Source organism: Cornus florida, unplaced genomic scaffold (assembly GCF_030987335.1).
Source record: "Cornus florida cultivar Cherokee Brave unplaced genomic scaffold, ASM3098733v1 CherokeeBrave_3.0.0_Hap2_Chr08, whole genome shotgun sequence".
Classification (NCBI taxonomy): Eukaryota; Viridiplantae; Streptophyta; class Magnoliopsida; order Cornales; family Cornaceae; genus Cornus; species Cornus florida.
Window position 1 is genome coordinate 4,243,414 of NW_026775578.1, and position 22,258 is coordinate 4,265,671.

Here is a 22,258-nt window from a genome sequence, read left to right on the forward strand (position 1 = left end):
TAGTATTGTAATGAATTGAGACAATCAAGACTTGACAAGAAGCGATAGCAATAAGAAAGGGTAAAAACTGACAAGTCTAAAAAAGTACCTTCCATAGCATCTAAGAATGAACAGTAATAAAAACTCTCAATTTGCTTTAATATATTAAAAATGAACCATGACTGTGCATTGAATCTCAAAATAATTGTTTTGACCATATTTCATTTCTAATATTATACCAATTGAATTACATATGTATAGATAATGATGAGTAATGAGCAGGGAATGGTTACGGTTTAGTTTGAGGAAAGGGAAGATGTGACAAGTATTGAAGTATCTAGCAAGAAGCGAGACCCCTAGCTTTTTTACCTTAAAGGTGAATCAATGAAGCATATATAAATCTCACCTTATCATAAAAGAAAAAGAACCATGAATCTCTCTAAAAAGCTAGCCACCCCAGCTGATCAATTCAAAAGATTAATAACATCTAAAGACACATAGGATTCCGATATTTTTAATATGAGCAAAATTATTTATATTTTGGATTTGGAATTAGAAATTTGGATTTGGAATTGGATTAGTTCAAATTGAACTAAATTCACTAAATATAGCTAGCTTAAATATAGATGCATCCTGTTTTTATTTTTATTTTATTTATTTTTAGATTAATTTTGCATGTTATGATTTAAAAGGGCTTGCTAAGTGCCATGTTAAAGGTCACGCATGCCCTCAAAAGAAAGGGAATTTCTTGCTCATAGTGACACTTTTTATTCATTATTTTATAAAAAAAAATATTCAGTAAATGTTATTTTCATTTTTGATAAATGAAAGGGATGAATGTTCAACATATATATATCTTTGATCCCTATGGCTTTGCATTTGGGTTTGGAATAAGAAAAGTTAAAGGTGAAAAAGAAACCTTCTAAATTCCCTTGGTGGGGTGGCTTGAGAACTTTCACTGCACACTAGGCTATGAGAATAATTACAGAAAAAAGAGAGACAGAAAGGGTTGGAAATCCTCATGAAAATATGGAATTCATTGATTTCTGTTTGAATACATGAATATCAAATGTAGGGATTTCGAATTCTTTAACTATTCTAATACCCATTTACTCACACATAAACCTATCATAATATCAATTTATTTAATTTTTAGTTGAAATTAGTCAAAATCCTATTTATTCAATTTCGTCCATCTAAATAGAGTCTAATAAGATGAACAACATAAAAAAGAAAGTGGAAGGCTTGATGAATAATTTAAAAAGAAAAAAAATCTTTTTAAAAATTAAGTAAAATAAATTCAAAAGGCACCCTTTAGAAATTAATTGGCCAATATTTTTTTTTCTTCCTTTTTCCCTTTTTCATTGAGAGGGATACAAAGTGATGGGATTAGAAACTAGTAAAGATTACATTATTCACGAATCAATTATGTTGTATGAGAGATTTAGAAAAGGTGGGAAGACCTCATCTCTAGGCTTTATCACCTCCCAAACTTTTTAAGCATCTCATTCTCTAAGCCTTCTTATTACAATCACTCCTTTTAATATCATTCCATTCCATTCAAATGAAGGTACTTTTAGGATTTGGGTGTTTTATAACAGGAGCAAAGGAAAAGACAGAAAGTGCCAACGTCATATTCAAAGAAAATATTAAAAAATTAAAGAGAAAAAAATGATGAATCATGAGAAGAGTTGGGCTGCGATTCTTCCTGGTCTTTGCTTGCCTTGGCCTCATCCACCTATCTCTCTCTCTCTCTCACACACACACACAATTAATCTTAGCTTTTCCTGGGGTTTCTTGCCTTTTCCGAACCTGAATTTCTTTTACTTTTATTATTCACATATATACTGTAATTTGCCACCCCGTTCCTCTTTGGTCTGCCACTATAATCATCACCTTCTGTACTATCATCTCCACCTACTGATATTTTTTCTTTGTATCCACTGTCTCTCTTTTTTTTAATCACATATATAGATATATTGATAGCTACAAAAGGAGAGGGTTATTGGGTAGTGGGAAGGTTTGAAGAGAAAACAAAACCATCTTATTATTGTCTGTCTGTTCTTTCCATATATATATATATATATATATATTGAAATATTGCATGGTGTGTTTGATGGATTCAAGAGAGATTGGAAAGATATATATGAATTGTGTTACAGAGTTGCTCAGACAAGCAAAGCAACATTTTCATGGTTAGATAGCGACTTTGTGATGATTAATCACCCATCGTATATATATATATATATATATATATATATATATATGATTCCTAGCCAGCCTTCACGAGATTAATTTGCTTTTACCACTCATTGAATTATGCCTTATCTGTGTCTACATGTCACTGCCACATGTTCATCAACTTAGGACTGGCTTTAGTCTGGCTTAGTTGTATGATTCTCCCTTAATTAATTTCCGTGTTTTTTTCTTCAGAGGATCCAAAGTGGGTTGTTACAAGTCTAGTAGGGCTTGACTTGGCTTGCTTATCCAAGAAATCAAACCAAATTAATATATATAAAAAAGAGAGAGAGATCAGAGTAGTAGTGGGTTGGGTTTTGTTTTGTTTTGTATTTGTTTTGTTGGAGTCTTCTTTACAGACAATGTTTTCTGCTACTGTTATGTCTAACTCAACAACTTCTTTGTCAACTGAGGAAGCAGCTAGTACTGTTTCTTCTGGTACCAGAGTTCAAGACTTTGGTACCAGTTTAAATCCAATGCTTTCAACCATTTCTTCTACACAGGAGCAGCCACAGAAGATCAAGAAGAAGAGAAACCTCCCCGGAAACCCAGGTCAGATTCATCTATATATCTTCAAATTTCCTTTAGATTTTAATTTCATGTTTATTTTTCTTTCTGGTAATTAACGAAGAATCAACCCACCAGTTGGTCACTTTGCAAACTCCGGTCCCAGATACAGATTAATTTTTATTTAATAATGATCGATATGCAGATCCAGATGCTGAAGTAATTGCGCTGTCCCCTAAGACCCTCTTGGCAACCAACAGATTTGTGTGTGAGATCTGCAACAAGGGGTTTCAGAGAGATCAGAACCTTCAGCTTCACAGGAGAGGCCACAATCTTCCATGGAAGCTGAAGCAAAGAAACAGCAAAGAGAACAGAAAGAGAGTCTATGTTTGCCCTGAGCCCACTTGCATTCACCACCACCCTTCAAGGGCTCTTGGTGATCTTACAGGAATCAAGAAACACTTCTGCAGAAAACATGGGGAAAAGAAATGGAAGTGTGAGAAATGTTCTAAGATCTATGCTGTTCAATCAGATTGGAAGGCTCACTCTAAAACCTGTGGAACAAGAGAGTATAGATGTGACTGTGGAACCCTTTTCTCCAGGTATGTATGTAACTACTAGCTACATATATCTTTAAATTTTCTTTTCTTAAAAATTAATTACTACTAGTATATATTTTTCTTGGGGTCTGTATATCTGTCTTTTTGTCTCAAATGTCCTCTAATTATATTTTCTTTTATTAGTTCTGGTTTTGTTATTTATCACTTTGGACTCTAATTTTGGTCTTTTGTTTAAAATGGGAAGTCTTGTGTCCTTATGAGGAGTCAGGAGGGTCTTTGTTTTGTTTGAGTAAGCTTTGTTTTGTGGTTGTTCTTACATCACTGTAGTATATAAGCTTCGGATGGAATATATCTGTAGCTTAAATGCATTGCATGGAAACGAACACCATTAATAGAAGTGTCTGTTACAGATGACATTGTTAATAATGAAACTGAAAGCAAAAGCTCTGAACTTAATTTGAATCTGCAAATTTCGATTCATATTTTCAGAATAAAGCAAAAATAAATAAAAATAAAAAATAAAAGTAGGATAGTATATTTTTCCGTTTGTCTCATTCGATTACTATACCTGCCCTTTATCACATCCTTACTCTAAATGCAATTTTTTTTTTTATTTTTTTTTTCTCTCTCTCTCTCTTTAACTCTCAACCTTTTCGCTGAGAGTAACTCATACACTCACTTTGCAACTTAAATCCTCAAAATTTCACTTTAAAAGATAGATTAGATACTACTTTAACACAGGTAACTGTTCCGATATAATTAAAATTATAGATTAGGAGAACTTGAAAAGTATTTAATTGAATTAGCTAGGATTCAAAGAAGAAAAAAGGATTAAATAATCATTCTATTATGAAAATAGAATAACCATCTATATATTTTGTGTTGTGTGTTCTCTAAATGAAAAAACGAATGGGTTGGATTTCAATGGAATGTTAGGAGGTCTGGAGGGATAGGGATAGCAATGGAAAAAGAAAATGTCACTTTTGAGAATGTAACACTTGAAATAATGGGTGTCACGTTAGTAGCATTATTATTAATTACATTCTAGATGTACCGAGTAATATTGCATTATCAACTTAATGCGTTTTTTAATTTTTTTTTTTTTTTAAAATTTAAAATTGAATTGAAAGTAATGTCACATATTTTGAAAGTAATATGTTACATTCGTATCAAGATAGTAACTAGTTTTGATGAAAAAAATAAATAAATAAAAAAAAACCTTAAAATTAAGAGGATCAGGAGTTGTCCATGTCCATGAGAACTGAGAAGCATGATAAGTATCATCAGTTCCAATGGTATATCGATCAGCATCGAAATAGGCAAACATAATTTGCTGCAAGGGTTCTCTTCTTTTTTCACTTTAAGTACTTGCATGATTGTAATGGACTTATTGCAGTCTAAAAACAATGATGAATTTCTGGTCTTGTGTCTAAGGAAAAGGTAAGAGAGAAGCTTAATTACTACTCTTTTTGGGTGTCCATGGTTGAGTGATATATATATATATATATATATATATATCCGTGATATATGGTTCTTTGATCACCGAGCATGCATGCCATTATTTACTTGCAGACTTGTCTGAAACTCTGAACAATTCATCATGATGAATACTGATAATATCTGCAAAAATATCTGATACGGTAATGAGTCGTTTCTTTTTATTGGGTTTCAATTGCATATACATATATGTTTACTTCACTCTAATTTCAAAGAATTGTTGGGGAATCATCTATCTAGGTTTCCAATATCTTGAATTTTGAATTTTGAGGCAAGTATATATGTGTATGAATATGTGTATGTATCTGTATATGTATATTCTTCTATGCCCACTTTTGCATGCATAAACATCAATCGACCGTCATGCATATCCCCCACTTCCCTTTATCATTATACTTTAATTTTGACCCAAAAAAGGGAATTCCTGCTTTGTGTAATACTATCGTAATGTGCAGCTTTATCACTTCACTGTCTCTATCCATTACGCAAGCCTCGGCTCTTTTCTTTTAATCACACAAGGGAAAATAACAAACACATTTATACACGATATATATACCATTTTGAGTTTATATAGAGTACAATAATATATTAAAATTGATTATTATATAGCTTGTTTTATAATTGCATTTTGCTTTGCTCAGATCATCTTATAGCGTATGAATCCTCTGTCGTAATTATGTTTTTCAACACATTTATTTCAGTTTTCAACATATTAAATTTAGTTGAAATAGATAGATTTAATGTGTTCAAAAATATATTTAATCAAAGGATTCAGGGTCCATGTTACATGTTGATCTAAATCACATAATTTCAAACTATCTAATAATTTCTCCTTGTCCGCAGACAAACAGTAAATAAAACATTTTTTGTAGTATCCCAAAAACACTCCCATGCTTAAGTCATTCCCTCATCGATTAGTCATCGCACATATATATATTTGCTTATTATTATTATTATTTGGACGTAACTGATTACTACTATTTCTGTATTGGCATGTAAAAATATTATTATAATCAGGAAGGATAGCTTTATCACCCACAGAGCATTCTGTGATGCTCTAGCTGAAGAAAGTGCAAGACATGTACTAGTCTCATCAGCTGCAAACCCAACTGCCCAACCCTTCAATCTACAGCTACAAAACCCACCTCTCTTTCCTTTCTCAACCCAACAACACTTCCCAAACCCACAAATGCACATCTCCCTCACCTCTTGGGACCACCCACCTCAAAACCCTAACCCTAACCCTAACCCTAATCCTAATCCACTTCATATCAAGCCTGAATTCATCCACCTCTCTATCCCACCACCACCAATACCCATGTCTTCACCATTTCTCCAACAATCTACTAAGCCCCTTCAGATATCCTTCCAAAACCTCAATGCCACTACACAACCACCCACCTCAAACGCTGCCACCTCAGCTCACCTCTCAGCCACTGCACTCCTCCAAAAGGCTGCCACAGTTGGCCACGTGGCATCCACAATGACTCATCCGTTGGGCCACATGGGCGGCACCGGAATGGCGCCGGAGTACCTGGGCTACACGTCTGGAGATCTTGCCACGTGGCAAAAGACTGATCGCCTGACCAGGGACTTTCTGGGTTTGACAGCTGAGAGTGGTGGAAGTGGTGGAGTTGGTAATGGAAATACTATTGATGCCAATGCTAATGCTAACCTGAACCTGAGGAATATGCTATCATTCACAGGAGGCGTAGAGTTCCCAGCATATGACCCTGACAATGACCACTCACTGTTGAAGCCGCAAGGCTTTGGTTTTGCTGAGGCTGCCTCGGAGACCTGGGGGAATTGTTAAGTGTGTAATCCGTGCAGACAGAGACAACCCAAATCCAGAGAGAGAGAGAGAGAGAGAGACTTTTGCCATAGCATTTCTGTTTTTCCTTCTTGTTTCTTAAATTAAAATGCTTATTAACTAGAAGGGTTTTATTGGGATTTGCAGCATTATATGTTTCTTTTTGTTTAAAAATTCGTATTTACATGTTTCTCTAGTTAATTTTGACAAACCATGCAATCAGTTGATCGAGGAGGATGGTGGCAGTTCTTTTAGTGGGAAAAATGTCATGCAAAACATGGATTATGTTTTCCTCCCTTTGCCCCTCCCCCTCTCTCTCCATGAGTCCATACATACATATATATACACACACACACACACATATATATATATATATACATGTTCGTGTATGTAACTGTGTATTAGTGATTTGTTTATATATATGTATATATATGTATGTATGTTCGTGTATGTAACTGTGTATTAGTGATTTGTTTGGTGACCTTGTCTTATTTTTTAAAAAATTGCTTAAATAATTAGATAGTATATAACTGACTTTGTACTATTCACGCTAGTGATAGTGTGACGCTGTGCATGGTGGCCCTTAGGGTTTCCTTGTTAGTTTGGAATAGACGTGCATAATTCACTTATTGGTCAGAATACTAATGATATCAAAGCCATTGTTTTCCTTTCCTGTCTTTTTTTACCCTCACTTTTCTTTGACATTATTAATTGAGTGATGCTTGTATTTTTTGAGTTTATTAATAAAACAAAACTAATAAGGAATTGGATTAGAAACAATTCTTGAATGAGGTAGTCTATCTTCAGGAATGAATTGAAAAGAAAATATATATATATTCTTTATTGATTTTAGCACATAATTTTTTAAGAAAAGAGTTATTTTTGTTATAAAAAAAAAATTATTTATCAAATGATCAACCAGGAACAAGAATTTAGATTCTCTGATTGTGGGCGGATCAACGGTCCACAAGCATCACTTGTGGGCCATTCAATGTAATACAATGCCTGTATTGCACAGGATCCACTCCAAAAGCGCAGCATTTGAAGGACAAATAAGAAAAAATAGTAGACCATTATATTACTTGAATGATACTTTATTTTTAGCATGAACTTCATGGGATTATTAAGAGTTTTGAATCTTTATTTACCATTTTATGATTTTCTGAAAAAGTAGAGTTATGAAAAAAAAATAAAAAATAAAACATAGAGTTGATCAACATAAACATGAAAAATACTGTTCATTTGCCAAAACTATCTTACCGTTTACAAGTACAAGTGCACAAAAATACTACTTTAGTACATGTAAAAATCGCTCAAAGTAGGCAAAGGTATCAATGCACAAAAAAAATGTAAATTTAAAGTTATTTTTTATGAAATGTGCCTTGTACCCCAGGTGTGGGCAAGATTGCGAGTGTTGGAGCCATCCATGCCATTAACTCCTAACTCCTCCCCTTCCCCATTTAACTCCTAACCCAATTAATCATTGTCAGGTGAAAAAAACAAAAAAGAAAAGAGTATTTTTTTTATTTATGTTCATATCACTATTTTAGTCAATTTTATATTTTTAAAATATAATGACTTTGACTCCTGAATAAGGATTCAAAATGATTTCAAATCCGTTAACGTGTCTGCTTCATTTGTGAGCTGTCTACACACTTGGAGGAAATGACAAAATGAAAAGAAAAGTATATTCGAGGAGTGACAACGAAGCAAAAGCTATAATGAGGTGACCAATGTCGGTGGAGAGGCATACCTTTGTACTTTTCAAGATTGACAAACGTGCCCTTCAATCCAACCTAGTCGACCAAATTTAGACCCTTCGGAAACAAAATACTAATCCAAATTTGCATGTGTTTGTTCTGAACAATACCAATAAGCTTCAAATTCTGGATCTTACACGGGGTATTAATTATTCAATTCACGCTTCAACCTTTTTTTTCACTTGCACTCTTTTTCAGTACTTGAAATTACAGAACTAGCCTTCAAAGGTGCTGTTTATAAATACTTTTTCAAATAATTGCATGACAATATGTCATTTCATTTTCATTTTTCACAGGTAAAGAACACGGGAAAAAATAAAAAATAAAAATTACCTATTAAACTTTAAGATGATATCATGTGCAATCCAAAATGAAAACATATATATTGCTTTTTCTTTTCTTTTCTTTTTTTCTTTTTTTGTTAAGTAAATACTCGGCCAACTCAAAAACACCCCTAAATTGTATTTAAATAGGACATCATTAATATTCATTTGTTAAGTAGGCTAATTATATTGAATTTTCCACTAGCTTTTTATATCCCAATTTAAGATTAAAGTGTAATCAGTCCCAATAAATTATTTTTCTCATCACTCTTTTGGGACACTAAGGAAATGTATTTTTTTTAGAGGAATTCAAAGACGTAACCTTTTCCGAAGAGTAGAGATGCTGTAAAACCTGTTGTAAGCGTGAGGATAAAGGTGACTAAGGGGTGTTTATGTGTGTGTGTGAGTTTGTGCAAGTGTAGTGGTGGTCCTGGACTTGGTGATACTAGATCAAAAAGAAAAAAGAAAAGAAAAACAAAGAGAAAGAGGAGAGGATAAGAAAATAAACAAGGGAAAATGTCAACGGTAATGCAAAAGATGCTCAATGAAAGTTTGAAGGATAATAAATCCTAGTCCTAGGTCTTCTTTTCTTGATTACTTCTCAAATTTTGTGCATTCTACAGCCTTTGGTTAGAATGGAGCTCAAGTGCAAAACTATCACAACCTTCTCATACCTGACATGGCCCACCTAATTTAATCCACCAAATAATCGTCAAGGTTCACCATTAAAATGACATGGATTAAGGAATTTAATACTCAGCATTAATGTGATAAGAATGCTCATCCCAATGATACATATTCTCCTTGAATATAGAAAATTTTCAAATAAATATGGAAGTTCAAATTTTTTTTTTTTGAAAATGTTGAACAAATTTACACATCCATAATTTCACTGAGACTTGAAAAGGTGGGTTTATACCAAATGCTTGGCTATTGCCCATTTGGCGAAGTTCATTTTCTAACCAGAGCAATTTCAACAAAAAAAAAAAAATTAAACAAATTTCTAAAAAGTAGCCTATTTTCATATTCCCTAAGAGAAAATAAAACCAAACAAAATTTTTATTTCCTCTTCTGCTTAATTAAAATGAAAAACTAAATAAGAAAAATAAAATTATCTCCTACTTTTTCTCAAATTTTTTTTTTTTGACCCTATTTTTCATGACGACTTAATAAAAGGGGGAGAAATGACTTTCCTTGCACCAACCCCTCCGCTATATTTTCTTGACAAATACGGCCTTGATTTCTACTACTACTGTACATAATAAGATAAGTAATACTCCATTCCATACACTATACTATATTTCAACTATGCAGTCTTGGAAAAAGTATACTCAACATCAGAGTGTGAGACACAGAACCTAGGGATTAATGAAAGGAGGGAATGGTGTGTGTTATGGTATATCCAATCTTTTACAGAACCTAGGGATTAATGAAAGGAGGGAATGGTGTGTGTTATGGTATATCCAATCTTTTAGAAAGAAGTATAAGTGGCAGGGTTGTGGTGGTACTCTTACATATCATTTGCCTCCTAAAAGAGACTGCTGCTTTTTATTTACACAACCAGACAAACAAAAAGCCCCTCTTCCATTCCTTTCCCTTCCTCTCTCTAACAGACTTGGAATCTTGGATATGTAATCTTTAATCAGGGAATCTCATCTCCCCAAATCTACCTTTTCTTCTTTCCATATTCCTTCCAGTACCAATAATTACTGAACCCTTCTTTACAATGTTTCTTTCTCTTTTCCCTTCTGCTGCAAGCAAATCCCCAAGCAACCCATAAACCTATTTTGAGTACCATGCCCATCGATAGATAGCTAGCTTGTGAGACGAGATATTATATTACATGGCTTGGTACGGGATAACATGGTCTCGGCCAGTCACAACTCGACAAGTAAATAAAAATCTGAATATATATTATTCACATCCAAAAGACGTAAACCTCTCCCTCTTACCATGCAAGTAGAAAATACAGCCTGATTTACGTAAATTCTTGTTCTGTGGATCAGCAAGTTGTACAGCACACAACTTATACAAGCATGAACAAATTGACAAATACTACTAATTTTAAACCATACATTAACGGCATACAAAAATCATGATGACGTAGCCTGAACAAATAAAAGCAATTTTAAAAGTTAACAAGACAGTGAAAGACACATGTATGAATACCAATCAGGAAAAAGGGTCTGCTGTGAATCTGAACTGATTCGCACTCTGAAGCTACTGGGGGACCAACAACTTTGGAGAAGTCTATGTCAATCAATGTCTCATCTAAGTGACGGTCTAGGCCCATCAATATTAATTCCCAAATACTGATCCAACACATTTTTGAACGCCTGTAACAGGTATACTGCAAATCAAAATCTGTTCCTATGTAACAAAAGGATGTGTAACAGTTCACATAAATTTTTCTTTATCCTGGGCAACAAAATGAGTTCTCTTAAATTGGCAACTTAATGAAGATATTCATTCATGGACAAGCTTTGGAAAACTTGCATACATTTTCACTGGTGCTGAACTATGTAAACAGGCGTCGACATATGGACGCAAGTCTGGATAACAACATATGTGCATCCAATGCCAAAGGAATTGCCATAATAGGATTAAAAAGTCAAAAAGCAAAAAAAAAGAAAAGATAAAGGACATATGAAAGGGAAGTTAGAAGAGAGTGCTTATCTGAGAACAAAAAGTAAAACATAATAATATTATTTTGGAAGTCGAACAGGATCATAAATTTATGCAGAAGATCCGATTAAATCAGAATTTGTGTAAGCCAATAAGTGGGGGGGGGGGGGGGGGGGGGAAGAAGGTACAATTTACATGTTTATGGAAGCATCTGTCATAAGAACAAGGTATTGAGCCCTTTCCTTTGTCCATTGTTCCTTACACAGCTCTTATCACTTCAAACAACCTAAACTAACCGACCGCCCATTCCCTGCCCTAAGGTGTTCCTTGCACTGGGTAATCTATGTGAACCATTGTCTGCCATCATGTTCTAATTTATCACCTTATGTTGACTCTAATATGCCGTGTTGAACTAATATTATGTTCCTTAAGGCAAGCCTGTCATGTGGTGTGAGATCTCGAAGGAAATCAAATGATGACATCATCAAATGAGATACCACTGAGACAAAAGATTTTGATAGCACCATATTCAAAACTGAATACGACCATAAAGTTTGCAATGAGGGGCCAATCATGGTTGAGAAAACCTAGGGAAGAACATGATCAATGAATAAGACCATGTCTTTATTGGTTTTTGCAGTTCTGATAGGCTCATCATTGCTGAGTGTACACTACAATATAAAATGCCATGTTGAGGAGTTTAAGAAAAATATTATTGAAAAGCAATGGGTTGCTCATATGTGTCATGCACCTTAGTGATAATCAGATATGTGGTTTCTTAAGTCTCAGAAGCATTTTTAACACGAGTGAACCATTACCTGAAGCGCAAATGACTCTTTCCGATTCAAAATTGCATCCATTGCAGTAAATTGGTCATCAAACACACCATAAAAGGCCTGGTAAAATTCATTCCTGAAACCAAGATAACAAAGAGGATCCAAATATAACATCCTGCATTCTCTTCTGAACACAAAATCAAACGACTACTCTGCTTGAAATTAACATATACCTATCTTGTTCATCAGTAAGTTGATCCATCTCCTCAAATTTCCGCGTAAGAACTTCTGCCCCCACTGGTGAAAGCAAGTGCGATATTAAAGCCTCCAAAGTTCTCGGGAAGTTGTGCTGAAAAAGAGAATAATAATTCAACATACTTGAAGAAGAAAAGGAAAGATTATCATCATCAAGTGGCTGACAATAGGACGAGTTTATCAACAAGAATATATGAATGACTAGAACAGCTTCGGCACCTACGGTTCATAATTGCAAACCTTCTAAATGATCCAGCATTTAAAAGTAAATAAAGAGTTCTCCAATGAAAAATGGGAGCAAAAGGACAAACAAAAGCAAAAACAATAAAAAAACTGGCTTATAACTGACAGACAGAGACAAAAATTTATCTGGGGTCTTCTATTTTTTTCAAACAATGGATATTTACAAAAATGAGAGGCAAATTAGATAAATGGTCTGAATGGAATTTTTATCAGGGCAATTATGTCTATTCACAAGAGGCATTTTTTTTTTTCAATAAAAAAGCATTTAGGTCCTTGAGAACCGATTTATAATATGAAAAATATTATCACAGAAACACGCTTTGAAGTCTATAAAAAAATCAACCTAGTGATCGAAAAAAAAATCAAAGGTAGTCTTTCAAGGGAGAGTACAAACTCACCACCATGGCAAGAAAAACATTCTGAAGGGTAAGTGGCCTGAGGGTCCAAAGGATGTTAGCAACCGGATCATCTTCCAAGTGCAATAAATTCTCTTTTATATTTTGCCTGTTCTGACCTGCACCTCCAACTACTAATTCATTAGAATCGACCGCTCGACTTTGATCAGCAATATCAACATGTTCATGGACTGCAGCAACAAGTTGATGGAGAGCCTGAAGTGCAAGAGGTTCCATTTCATTTAACATGATTCTCTGCTTTAGCTTACACCCATCTGGACCATCACTACTACAGTTCTGATCAAAATTATGCCCATGATCTGGGAAAAAACAAATCATTGGAGTAAACCCAAAAAAAAAAAAAAAAAAAAAAGCATCTATTAAGATGACAAGCAACATGTTTTCTTTCGTCCCCACTGTAACTGTAAAAGATAAGATGATGCATATATATATATACTCTCAGATCCCCCACCACACAAATAAATTAGTAAATAGAAACATGTGATGAGAAAAAGATGGACCTGTTTTTCCATTGCTGGGCTGCTCTAATGCATGCTTTTCCAATTTCCCAAAACGAATAGTAGTCTCAGGCAGCATGTGGTTCTGTCCTGATTCATAAATAAAATTATGCCTCATAGTGCTTAAATTCAAACTTCAGGATAGGAAAAAAGAAATATATAGAACATTTACTCCATATTTTTAAGTGGATAACAAATCAATATTAAGTATGAATTCTGACATTAATTCATCACTGGCTCATGTTTAAATGTATTAAGTCTTAACTATTTTACTCCAGTGTGCAAGTTTGCAAATGCAAAAAGTCAGTAGTCAGGATAAAATGTCATATCACCAAAAAAAAGTTCAAAACTATTTTTAGTACACACAGATTTATGAAATGACATCTGGAAATTGCCCAGTTTCCTCAAGTTTTGGAACACTATCCATCTAAAACGACTTCTCAACCATTCAACCAATATAATCAGTGAAAACTTGGTATTTTTCCACAGCCATCAGAGTGCCACACAGGAGCAGAAGTGTTTGCAAATCCAATTAAGAAACCTCAAAAGGCAGTAAATCGGAATTCTAGGAAATTCATGATAATATGTCAGGAAATTTTGACAATGATTTATGAAATGACATCTGGAAATTGCCCAGTTTCCTCAAGTTTTGGAACACTATCCATCTAAAACGACTTCTCAACCATTCAACCAATATAATCAGTGAAAACTTGGTATTTTTCCACGGCCATCAGAGTGCCACACAGGAGCAGAAGAGTTTGCAAATCCAATTAAGAAACCTCAAAAGGCAGTAAATCGGAATTCTAGGAAATTCATGATAATATGTCAGGAAATTTTGACAATGATTTGACAAATATTCCCCCCCCCCCCCCCCCACCTCTTCCTTCTTTTAAAGTGAGGCTGCACACCAATGTTGCAATCTTAAAAGGGTACAACGTGCAAAATGTATTGACAAAAATCATGAATGAAAGAGCGGTTGAGGTGAGCTGAAGTTTTCCATACACAAAAAAAATATTATGTTAATATTTGTTAAAATACTAAAATGTATCCATTTCTACCCAACATTATCAGCTTTATTTGTAATAAATGAAAGACTAAGAGCGAAATGACGTACCATCTCTTTATCGATCAATCTTTGTTTTTAAACAATTTGATGAACGAACAGAACATGGAGAGGAAGTAGAAAAGGAAACAATTAGTTTGTTTAATAATGCTTGCACAAACAGAAAGAAGAACAGAATATTTTGAAAGATAATGAACCATGAATACCTTCTCAATATTCTGCGCAAATAATAAGCATCCATGTGTTCTGACATTCCAGACATCATGTTAGACCGCCACCAGAAGTTAACAGCAATGGTCAAATCATCACTATCCACTTGGTGGAACCTGTAGTAACAATTAAGAACAATAATATTTACAAAAATTTACTAAGCCTGGTGATATAGCAGGAACAACTAGAAAAGTGAAGGTCGTGATGAAGAAGTATTATCACATGTTACTATATTATAACCTTAAGGCATAAAAGATAATAATGAAAGAAATTGCCAGGCTACAACACTAAGATTCCAACCAATGGTGATAGATGAAATTATAAACCATGTATGTTTAGAAGACAAATGATGCAGCAATTGTCACTGGACTACCTTCATTCATTACAACACCAAACAAGCACATAAGAGACATTTGCAATCTAAGTGGTCTATCTCAAGTGTTCTAATATTCTTAAGGCTGCATCCTGTGCTTGCCCTGGAACAAATTCATGGTTTTCGGTGAAAGCATTCAGTGGACAAATCAAATATCAGACAAAATGAATATTTTAGCTATATAGTCTCAACCAAATAACTTCATCACAATATGTTTTGTTCTTCATGAATAAACTATGGAAGTACAGATCTACTGACTAAAAAAATTAAAAAATAATTCTCAGTTTGAAAAGATGCAACACTAGATAAAGGCCTTTCCTTGTGGACAAGACATTTGTCAACACAGCACACATGTTGTATACCCGACTAGGAATGCTACTGTTGTTCACAATAAATTCAATAATAGATCATGCACAAGCCCACTACATCACAGAGTTGTACAAGAATTTCTATTATTGCACCGTATTATGATCAAGGAAAATTTACTTTGAGCGATGACGTGACAGATTCCCAGAAACTATTTTCTCCTAAAAAACAACAGTATAAACTGAAATGCTGTGGATACCAATAAGAAATAAAAATTACAGTCACATTCTTTGAGTTTTGGAGCTCCCCCTCTCTCCTGAGATTCATAAAAGACTACTAACCAGTTCGCTGTCAATGTTATCAAGAACATATTTGTTTATTTAGCCTGGTTGATATATTATTATTTAAATGAACTACAGAACTATTTAAATGATTTTCAAGATTAATTTCAACTCAAGCATATTGACGATGAGACGATTATATTTAAATCCTTACACTAACAATAGATATTTCATTTTCTACTTTATTTATTTATTTATTTGTATTAGAAGTCCATGTCTGCTTTGTAATCAATATTTTTTCACCAGAAGTACGCAAGATGCAAAAGATATCCTCAACTATAACAAAGAAGATGAAAAAAAAAAAAAAAAAAAGATTATCTCATTAACTTATGTACACAGGTGAAAATTGAAATAGCAATTAATATAAGAGCAGGTGATGAACAGTCAAAATAAAACTTTAAGTTAGGTGTGTTATTTCAAAATGAGTGGCATTATGTTATAAACCTAATGAGACCTTAAAAGATGAAATGAAAAATAATAATAATAATATACTCTCCAAGTCATTTGGAACACAATTTTTTTAGTCTTACCAGCCTTCAGGAATGAAGAGTGCATCACCTGCACAAAGAATAACCTTCTGGGAGTACTCCATTGATCGTTCTGCTCTTGGATGGATAGAAAAATCAGGGTTTTCTAAAGCGACAGAACTGCAGAAGAATAAACAAGAATCTAAGAAACAGAACTTGATGATATTAGCACACTGAAAATCTCCCTGAACCTCATATAACGCTATCTTCTCCAGTGGTAGAAAAGAAACCAGATTTTACTTTGTACAACAAATATAAAAATTAGCATACCTATGGTTTGAAGCCTCCCCATATAAAGGCATTGGATACAAGAAGGAACTTGCAGAAGGTGGCCATAAAACAACTGAAAATCACAGTGAAAGAGAAAGATGGGGAGGGGATTAGTTTGATACAATGGTTTGAAAACACATTATAGTCCTGGCAACTGACAACAATGATATAGAACACTTAATCATTAACATGTGATACAATGGCTTGAAAAATCTATCGCTTTTTTAATTATTGGAATGGAAATGTTCATATTGATATAAACATTCACATGAAAGAAAACGTCATAGTTTTTTTTTTCCTCCCTGTGTCGAACAACTAACCCTTTAACCAACCAAATACATAGATTAATTTGTCAATCTCACCAACTTGTATTCTCAATAATTTAGTTTAATGAATATTATATATCTATATATATTAAGTAAAGCTACTGGGCATAAGACACATAATTCTCTCAAAAACATATGTGGCATTTTCTTTTTAGCATGTGTGATGTTAAAAAATAACTTACTATTGTTGAAAATAACATACTCAACAATGCTATTAGTTATTAATGTTACCCACGATTGTTAATTAGCAGAAAGTTGACCATAGATGTCTAGATAACATATATTTCAATTACAAAATTGTAATACATGATAACATTCAGGGGTCATTTGCTTGGTCCAAGCCTCCAAGGGTAAAATGTTGGGGTTCACAAGCATAAGAACGCAGTTAAAAACCTGAGCGCAGCTGCTTTGGGCAAAACCTTAGATCGATATCCAGTCCACTCCTCCCAACACTCGATATTAATAAGGACCATACTAGGTAATGACCCTTTATGAGCATGAAATACAAAAGTAGTTGAGCACTTGAGGCAGTCTCTAATTACAATGAGAATAAATGACATATTAGATCGACCAAGTAAAGAAGTTCAGCTTTCATGTTTTTGTGAGAGATAAAGATGAAATAGATCCTAAAACACAATTAAAACAAATTAGACTTATAGCCATTTGACCAGCTGCGAAGGCACTTATAAGCCTTATTTCCAACATCTGACCATAAATCTGAAAACCATCTAGATATATTCCAGATTCTGACTTGCCTCCTCTGCATTGAAAAGGCCCCCAAAGAAGAACACCACCCCCCCCCCCCCCCCCCCCCCCCTGTTTCTCTTCTCAGTGATCCTAAGCATTTGCAACACACACACACACTTTATGTTCAATCAATTGATCAGAGAGTTCTAACAACGATATCAGTGTAGTAATTTTTATTTTTTTTAGTGACATCAGTGTAGTAATTCAATGTCATAAAAATGCTAATAAACATATTTAAATTCTTGTTGATATTAACATAGTTGCGCTTAATGAAATTTGTGGCTGCTTGAGCATGTACACTGAGTATTCTAATGCCATCTAAAAGCAAACAGAGAACCATTGTATTTTATTTTAATGTAGTTATTTATTTTGCAGGTAACAAATTAGACTAATGCCCAGAGATCAAATCTGTTTTGTTAACAAATCCCTCTTTGCACTCGTATAATGTCAAATCCTAATTTCCAAAATAAACTACACAAGCAAGATGAAATTATCACCAGGCCATATGAACCAATTATTAATCCATTCCATTTTTATATAAGGAAATATAAGAGCACAGCCCAGTGAAAGGGAAGAAGGGCTAAGCAAAACAAAAAGAAACATAGACATGTCTAATCAATAACAATCATGTATAGGGTACTTTAATAATGCAGGGGGAAGATCTAAACCCAAATGGTGACAAACCTTGTTTGCGGCCAGAAACTATACATAAAATGTTATGGTGTGGATCATAGTGGGTGCTTGATCTAGTCTGACCATTGTTCATCCACAAATTAATAGAAGCCAGATCTTTTGCCTCCAAAAATGCAGGCTGCGCAACTTAATCCAAGATAATTGGAGAATTGAACTTTTGTCAGATAAAAACTCATTGTGGATGAAAATAAGAAACAAAAACACTAAACACTAAACACTACATAAATATACAGACCGTTTGGGTATCTTCTCTCAGAGTTCCCAATTGAACCATTTCTTCATTCTCAATACTCATAATTGGTACCTGAATTACAAATAATCAAAACTTAACCCAAATTTGTAGTAAGGCACCCCTAAAAGTAATTAACTAGATAGAGTGCATCCGTACTGACACAATGTTACTTCAATACAGAAGGCAAAACAATTTAATGCATCTACTTGCATGATCAAACAAAATCAAAGAAATCATTTTCATAAATCAACCAAATTACCACCTGTGCTAGATAAATTTGTTGAGGACCATCTCCAATGTGCAGATGACCTTGATTTGTTTCACACCCTGCCAGTGCATCGCTTTCGGATTCAAAAGGAAGGCCATGACCCCCTTCTGTGTTTTGGAAGTGTTCCTTACAATGACCAATAAACGTAGAAAATGGCAATGGAACCTATACAAAGAATTAGACATAGAATTATTAGGGTAGATGCCAAACATGGTAAGAAGCAATTCGGAACTCTATCAATAGAACAAAGTGTATATATAAAAGTACCCTCTCATGGCTTCTAATATCACCATAGAAGACAGGTGCAGATCTGGACAGCATAGCTTCCACGATTGATGAACCTACTCGTTCCTAAATGTCCACTCGTAAAATATGTGAAATACTGAAATCAATATTTCATCGAGCAATAATTGTAGAAATAATTATTCACTCTCCCAGAATTTTCAAAAGGAAGCATTTACAAAGTGGCAAGCTATCAAATCATTTGAGCATTCAAGGCAGGCACACATTGATCTCAGTATTAAGTAACTAGTTAAAAACTTCAAAAATGAAAGCTTCTGTTTGAGGCTCACCTGGCATGAAAAACATATCATACATTTCTTGTAGAAGTACACATGTAAGGGAACAATGCCCTTACAGGAAATAAAAATAAAAACAGAAAACATAAAATTATACTGTCCAAAATATTTGGCATGATTAAGGGCGTGTTTTCTTGTCATTGAACTTTAAACATTTATCTAAACATGAACTGGTAAGTAAAGTGATTTCTGTTTCAACATGAACTGGGTATAATCCTAGATAATGCCGCCTCTCTCAAACCTATCTTCTGCTTTGATCAGGTAATATCAACAATATGTGTACACATATATATCACAATACTAAATGCATCCATAAAGTTTTATGCATGAATTTAGTTTAACCATCCATTACTTATTCAAATAATTCTCTAGATTTTCTCGGCTTATTTCTTTCAATCATAGAAATTAGAAACAACAAAACTTTAACCACACACCTTATATGAGTCATAATTTAATTATTCGAGATATAAAAGATATGCAAACACAATTTAGGCCAAGAAACATGGATGAATTCCAAACTTAGAATATTTCACCTATGCTATGAAGTAATTATCTGTGTAATCCTCTGCAGCTTAATGTCAAATAATATCAGGCAGACAACCAAAATGCACCACCAATTTTATTTTCTTACTTTTCCTTTTTCTTTCTTGAACTACACACCAAAGCAGTTGCCACCATATGAAATCACATGAAATAGGAAATGAATTAAGAAGGATAAAGCAAAAGATAAACTAAAATAAAATGATACTTACTGCAACATCACTAAAATTAAATTTCTACCTTCAATTAACAAAATCACTTTTACAGTTTATCTCCTATATTATTTTGTTCTGATTCCTTTTCTTGAAAAAAGATATATGTGTGTGTGTGTGATACATGTATACATAGAGAGGATATTATTTTGTTCTGATAACGAGAATATATATGTATATAAAGAGAGAGTAAGATAGTTTTGCGTTCTAGAGCGATTATATATATAAGACCAGAATAGACCTGCAGATAGTCGAGGCCGCCATTAGAAGGATTCCAATTGGAGAAAGCTTTCCAGTTCTTGATGCATCCAGTAAAGACCTTCCCCAAAGAAAACACAAACGATAAATAAGAAACAAGAAACAAATAAATTTTGATTAAAAATATCAAGAGTAATCAAGAAAAGGAAAACAACAAAACGATTTGGGAATTTCGTTGAATTGATTACAGCGGGGACGTTTTGAGATTCAATCCGTGCAAACTCTTCGATTGATGGAAGCTTTTCGTATCTACGATTTCGCAGAGACTCTTCCATTTTGGCGTTTCGAAATGAATCTTCAAGCAACGAATCGAAATGAATCTCGCGTGTTTGAATGAGCCTGAGAGCAGAGATACTGAAACTGTGTTTTGTACTTACACTTGGGAGGCAGTGACACCCAAACAGCTTTCAAACGGGACGAGTGATCGGCCTGTATCCCACAAGGCTTTCAGAAGGCCATCAACCGACTTTAAGAGCGTAAAAATTAAGCCACAAACCGACTTAATAGCGTGAAAGTCACAAACCGACTTAACAGCCTACACCTTAAGCAACAAACCGACTTAAATTTCTTGAGAAATTTTATCTTCTTTATTAGAATAGAGTGTTGCTATTCTGCCTGACTAGAAAACAACCCACAAAAACCGACTCATAAAATTTACTCATTTTTTTTTTTTCAACAGATCCTACTCCCAAAAGAGTCATTGAAAGCGCCGAGACAGAGGACGGGCTTATATCCCACCCCTCCCTATAGTATTAGTTTCTGGTATTTTATGTCAAGCTAATTGCGCGATGGGATTGAAAAAAGGAGACTCGGCTGAGAATTGCTTATATTAAATATAAGTCAGAAAGTTTCTCCAGAGCAGGTGCATTGACTATGCCCCAACCTTAATAGTGAAGACTCTACTCGGAAGCGGGTGACGGAGATTCACCGGGAGCGAAAGAGATTGAGGGAATGTCAGTCACGGATCCGAGCTAGTTTCTGGTTGGAATCCGATGATATCACAGGAGTTTAGTTCGTCGCCGGCCTCGTCATAGTTTAGTTGCGCCGTTTCAACCGTTTCAATCGGTGACGGAGATTCACCGGGAGCAGAAGAGATTGACGGAATGTCAGCCACGAATCCGGTTTCTAGTTGGAATCCGGTTACGAATCCGGCGATATCGAAGTTCAGTTCGTCCTCGGCCTCGTCATAGTTTAGTAGTGCCGTTTCAGTCCACTGCCGTCGCCGGTAAATACGTGAAGAAAGAGAGGAAAGGGTTTTGCAGAGGGGTTGTGCGCAGAGGAAGAGAGAGTATTGTGCGCAAATAATTTGTTGCCACGTGGAAGTCAATTTTTTGTCGATATATACTTGTAGTCAAAAATAACATTATCCAAATAAATACTTATAATTACAAATTTTAATGTCATGATTTTTTAATATAATAACTATAACTCTATTCATTTTAGATGACCTTCAACCAAACAATTAAATAATTAATTTACACTTTTTCACCAAAAAAATAAAAAAATTATTATTCCTACCTATTTGATCAAATTTACCCTTTTAATTTGACAAATTTTGATTGTAAAGACACATGGCAACATTTCACGCATCTAAATCTAAAACAGTTTAAATTTAATGTTGATTTTTTTTTAAATTCACTTGGTCGACTTAAATATTCACTACAACTTTATTTTAATTTTTTCAATGAAGTATATCCATTGTCTCTTTTTTGTTTCATGATTCCAACTAAACAACTTCTCAATCGATTTTATTTTTCCACTAGTTTTGGTTGTGATTTGGGATACTCTTGTCTTGTGGCCTTGGTTTTCTTGTCAATGTATTAGTGCA

At 34.2% G+C, this 22,258-nt stretch overlaps 2 protein-coding genes across 2 annotated transcripts; one reads left to right on the forward strand and one right to left on the reverse strand.

Annotated features, from left to right (window-relative positions):
• The first annotated feature begins 1,650 nt into the window (after window positions 1-1,650).
• On the forward strand, window positions 1,651-6,765 carry LOC132268982 (protein indeterminate-domain 12-like). Its single transcript, XM_059769939.1, has 3 exons — window positions 1,651-2,769; window positions 2,930-3,326; window positions 5,799-6,765. Exons 1-3 carry the CDS (start codon window positions 2,580-2,582, stop codon window positions 6,592-6,594), a joined length of 1,383 nt encoding a protein of 460 aa, XP_059625922.1. The 5' UTR covers window positions 1,651-2,579; the 3' UTR covers window positions 6,595-6,765.
• Window positions 6,766-10,566: 3,801 nt separating this feature from the next.
• Window positions 10,567-21,703, reverse strand: LOC132268983 (lysine-specific demethylase JMJ31). Its single transcript, XM_059769940.1, has 15 exons — window positions 20,619-21,703; window positions 20,414-20,491; window positions 19,110-19,193; window positions 18,837-19,007; window positions 18,578-18,646; window positions 18,334-18,460; window positions 16,577-16,649; window positions 16,310-16,426; window positions 14,756-14,875; window positions 14,601-14,619; window positions 13,490-13,571; window positions 12,972-13,288; window positions 12,309-12,424; window positions 12,118-12,211; window positions 10,567-11,010 (listed from the first exon to the last, which is right to left on the reverse strand). Exons 1-15 carry the CDS (start codon window positions 20,703-20,705, stop codon window positions 10,942-10,944), a joined length of 1,623 nt encoding a protein of 540 aa, XP_059625923.1. The 5' UTR covers window positions 20,706-21,703; the 3' UTR covers window positions 10,567-10,941.
• Window positions 21,704-22,258: the final 555 nt, after the last annotated feature.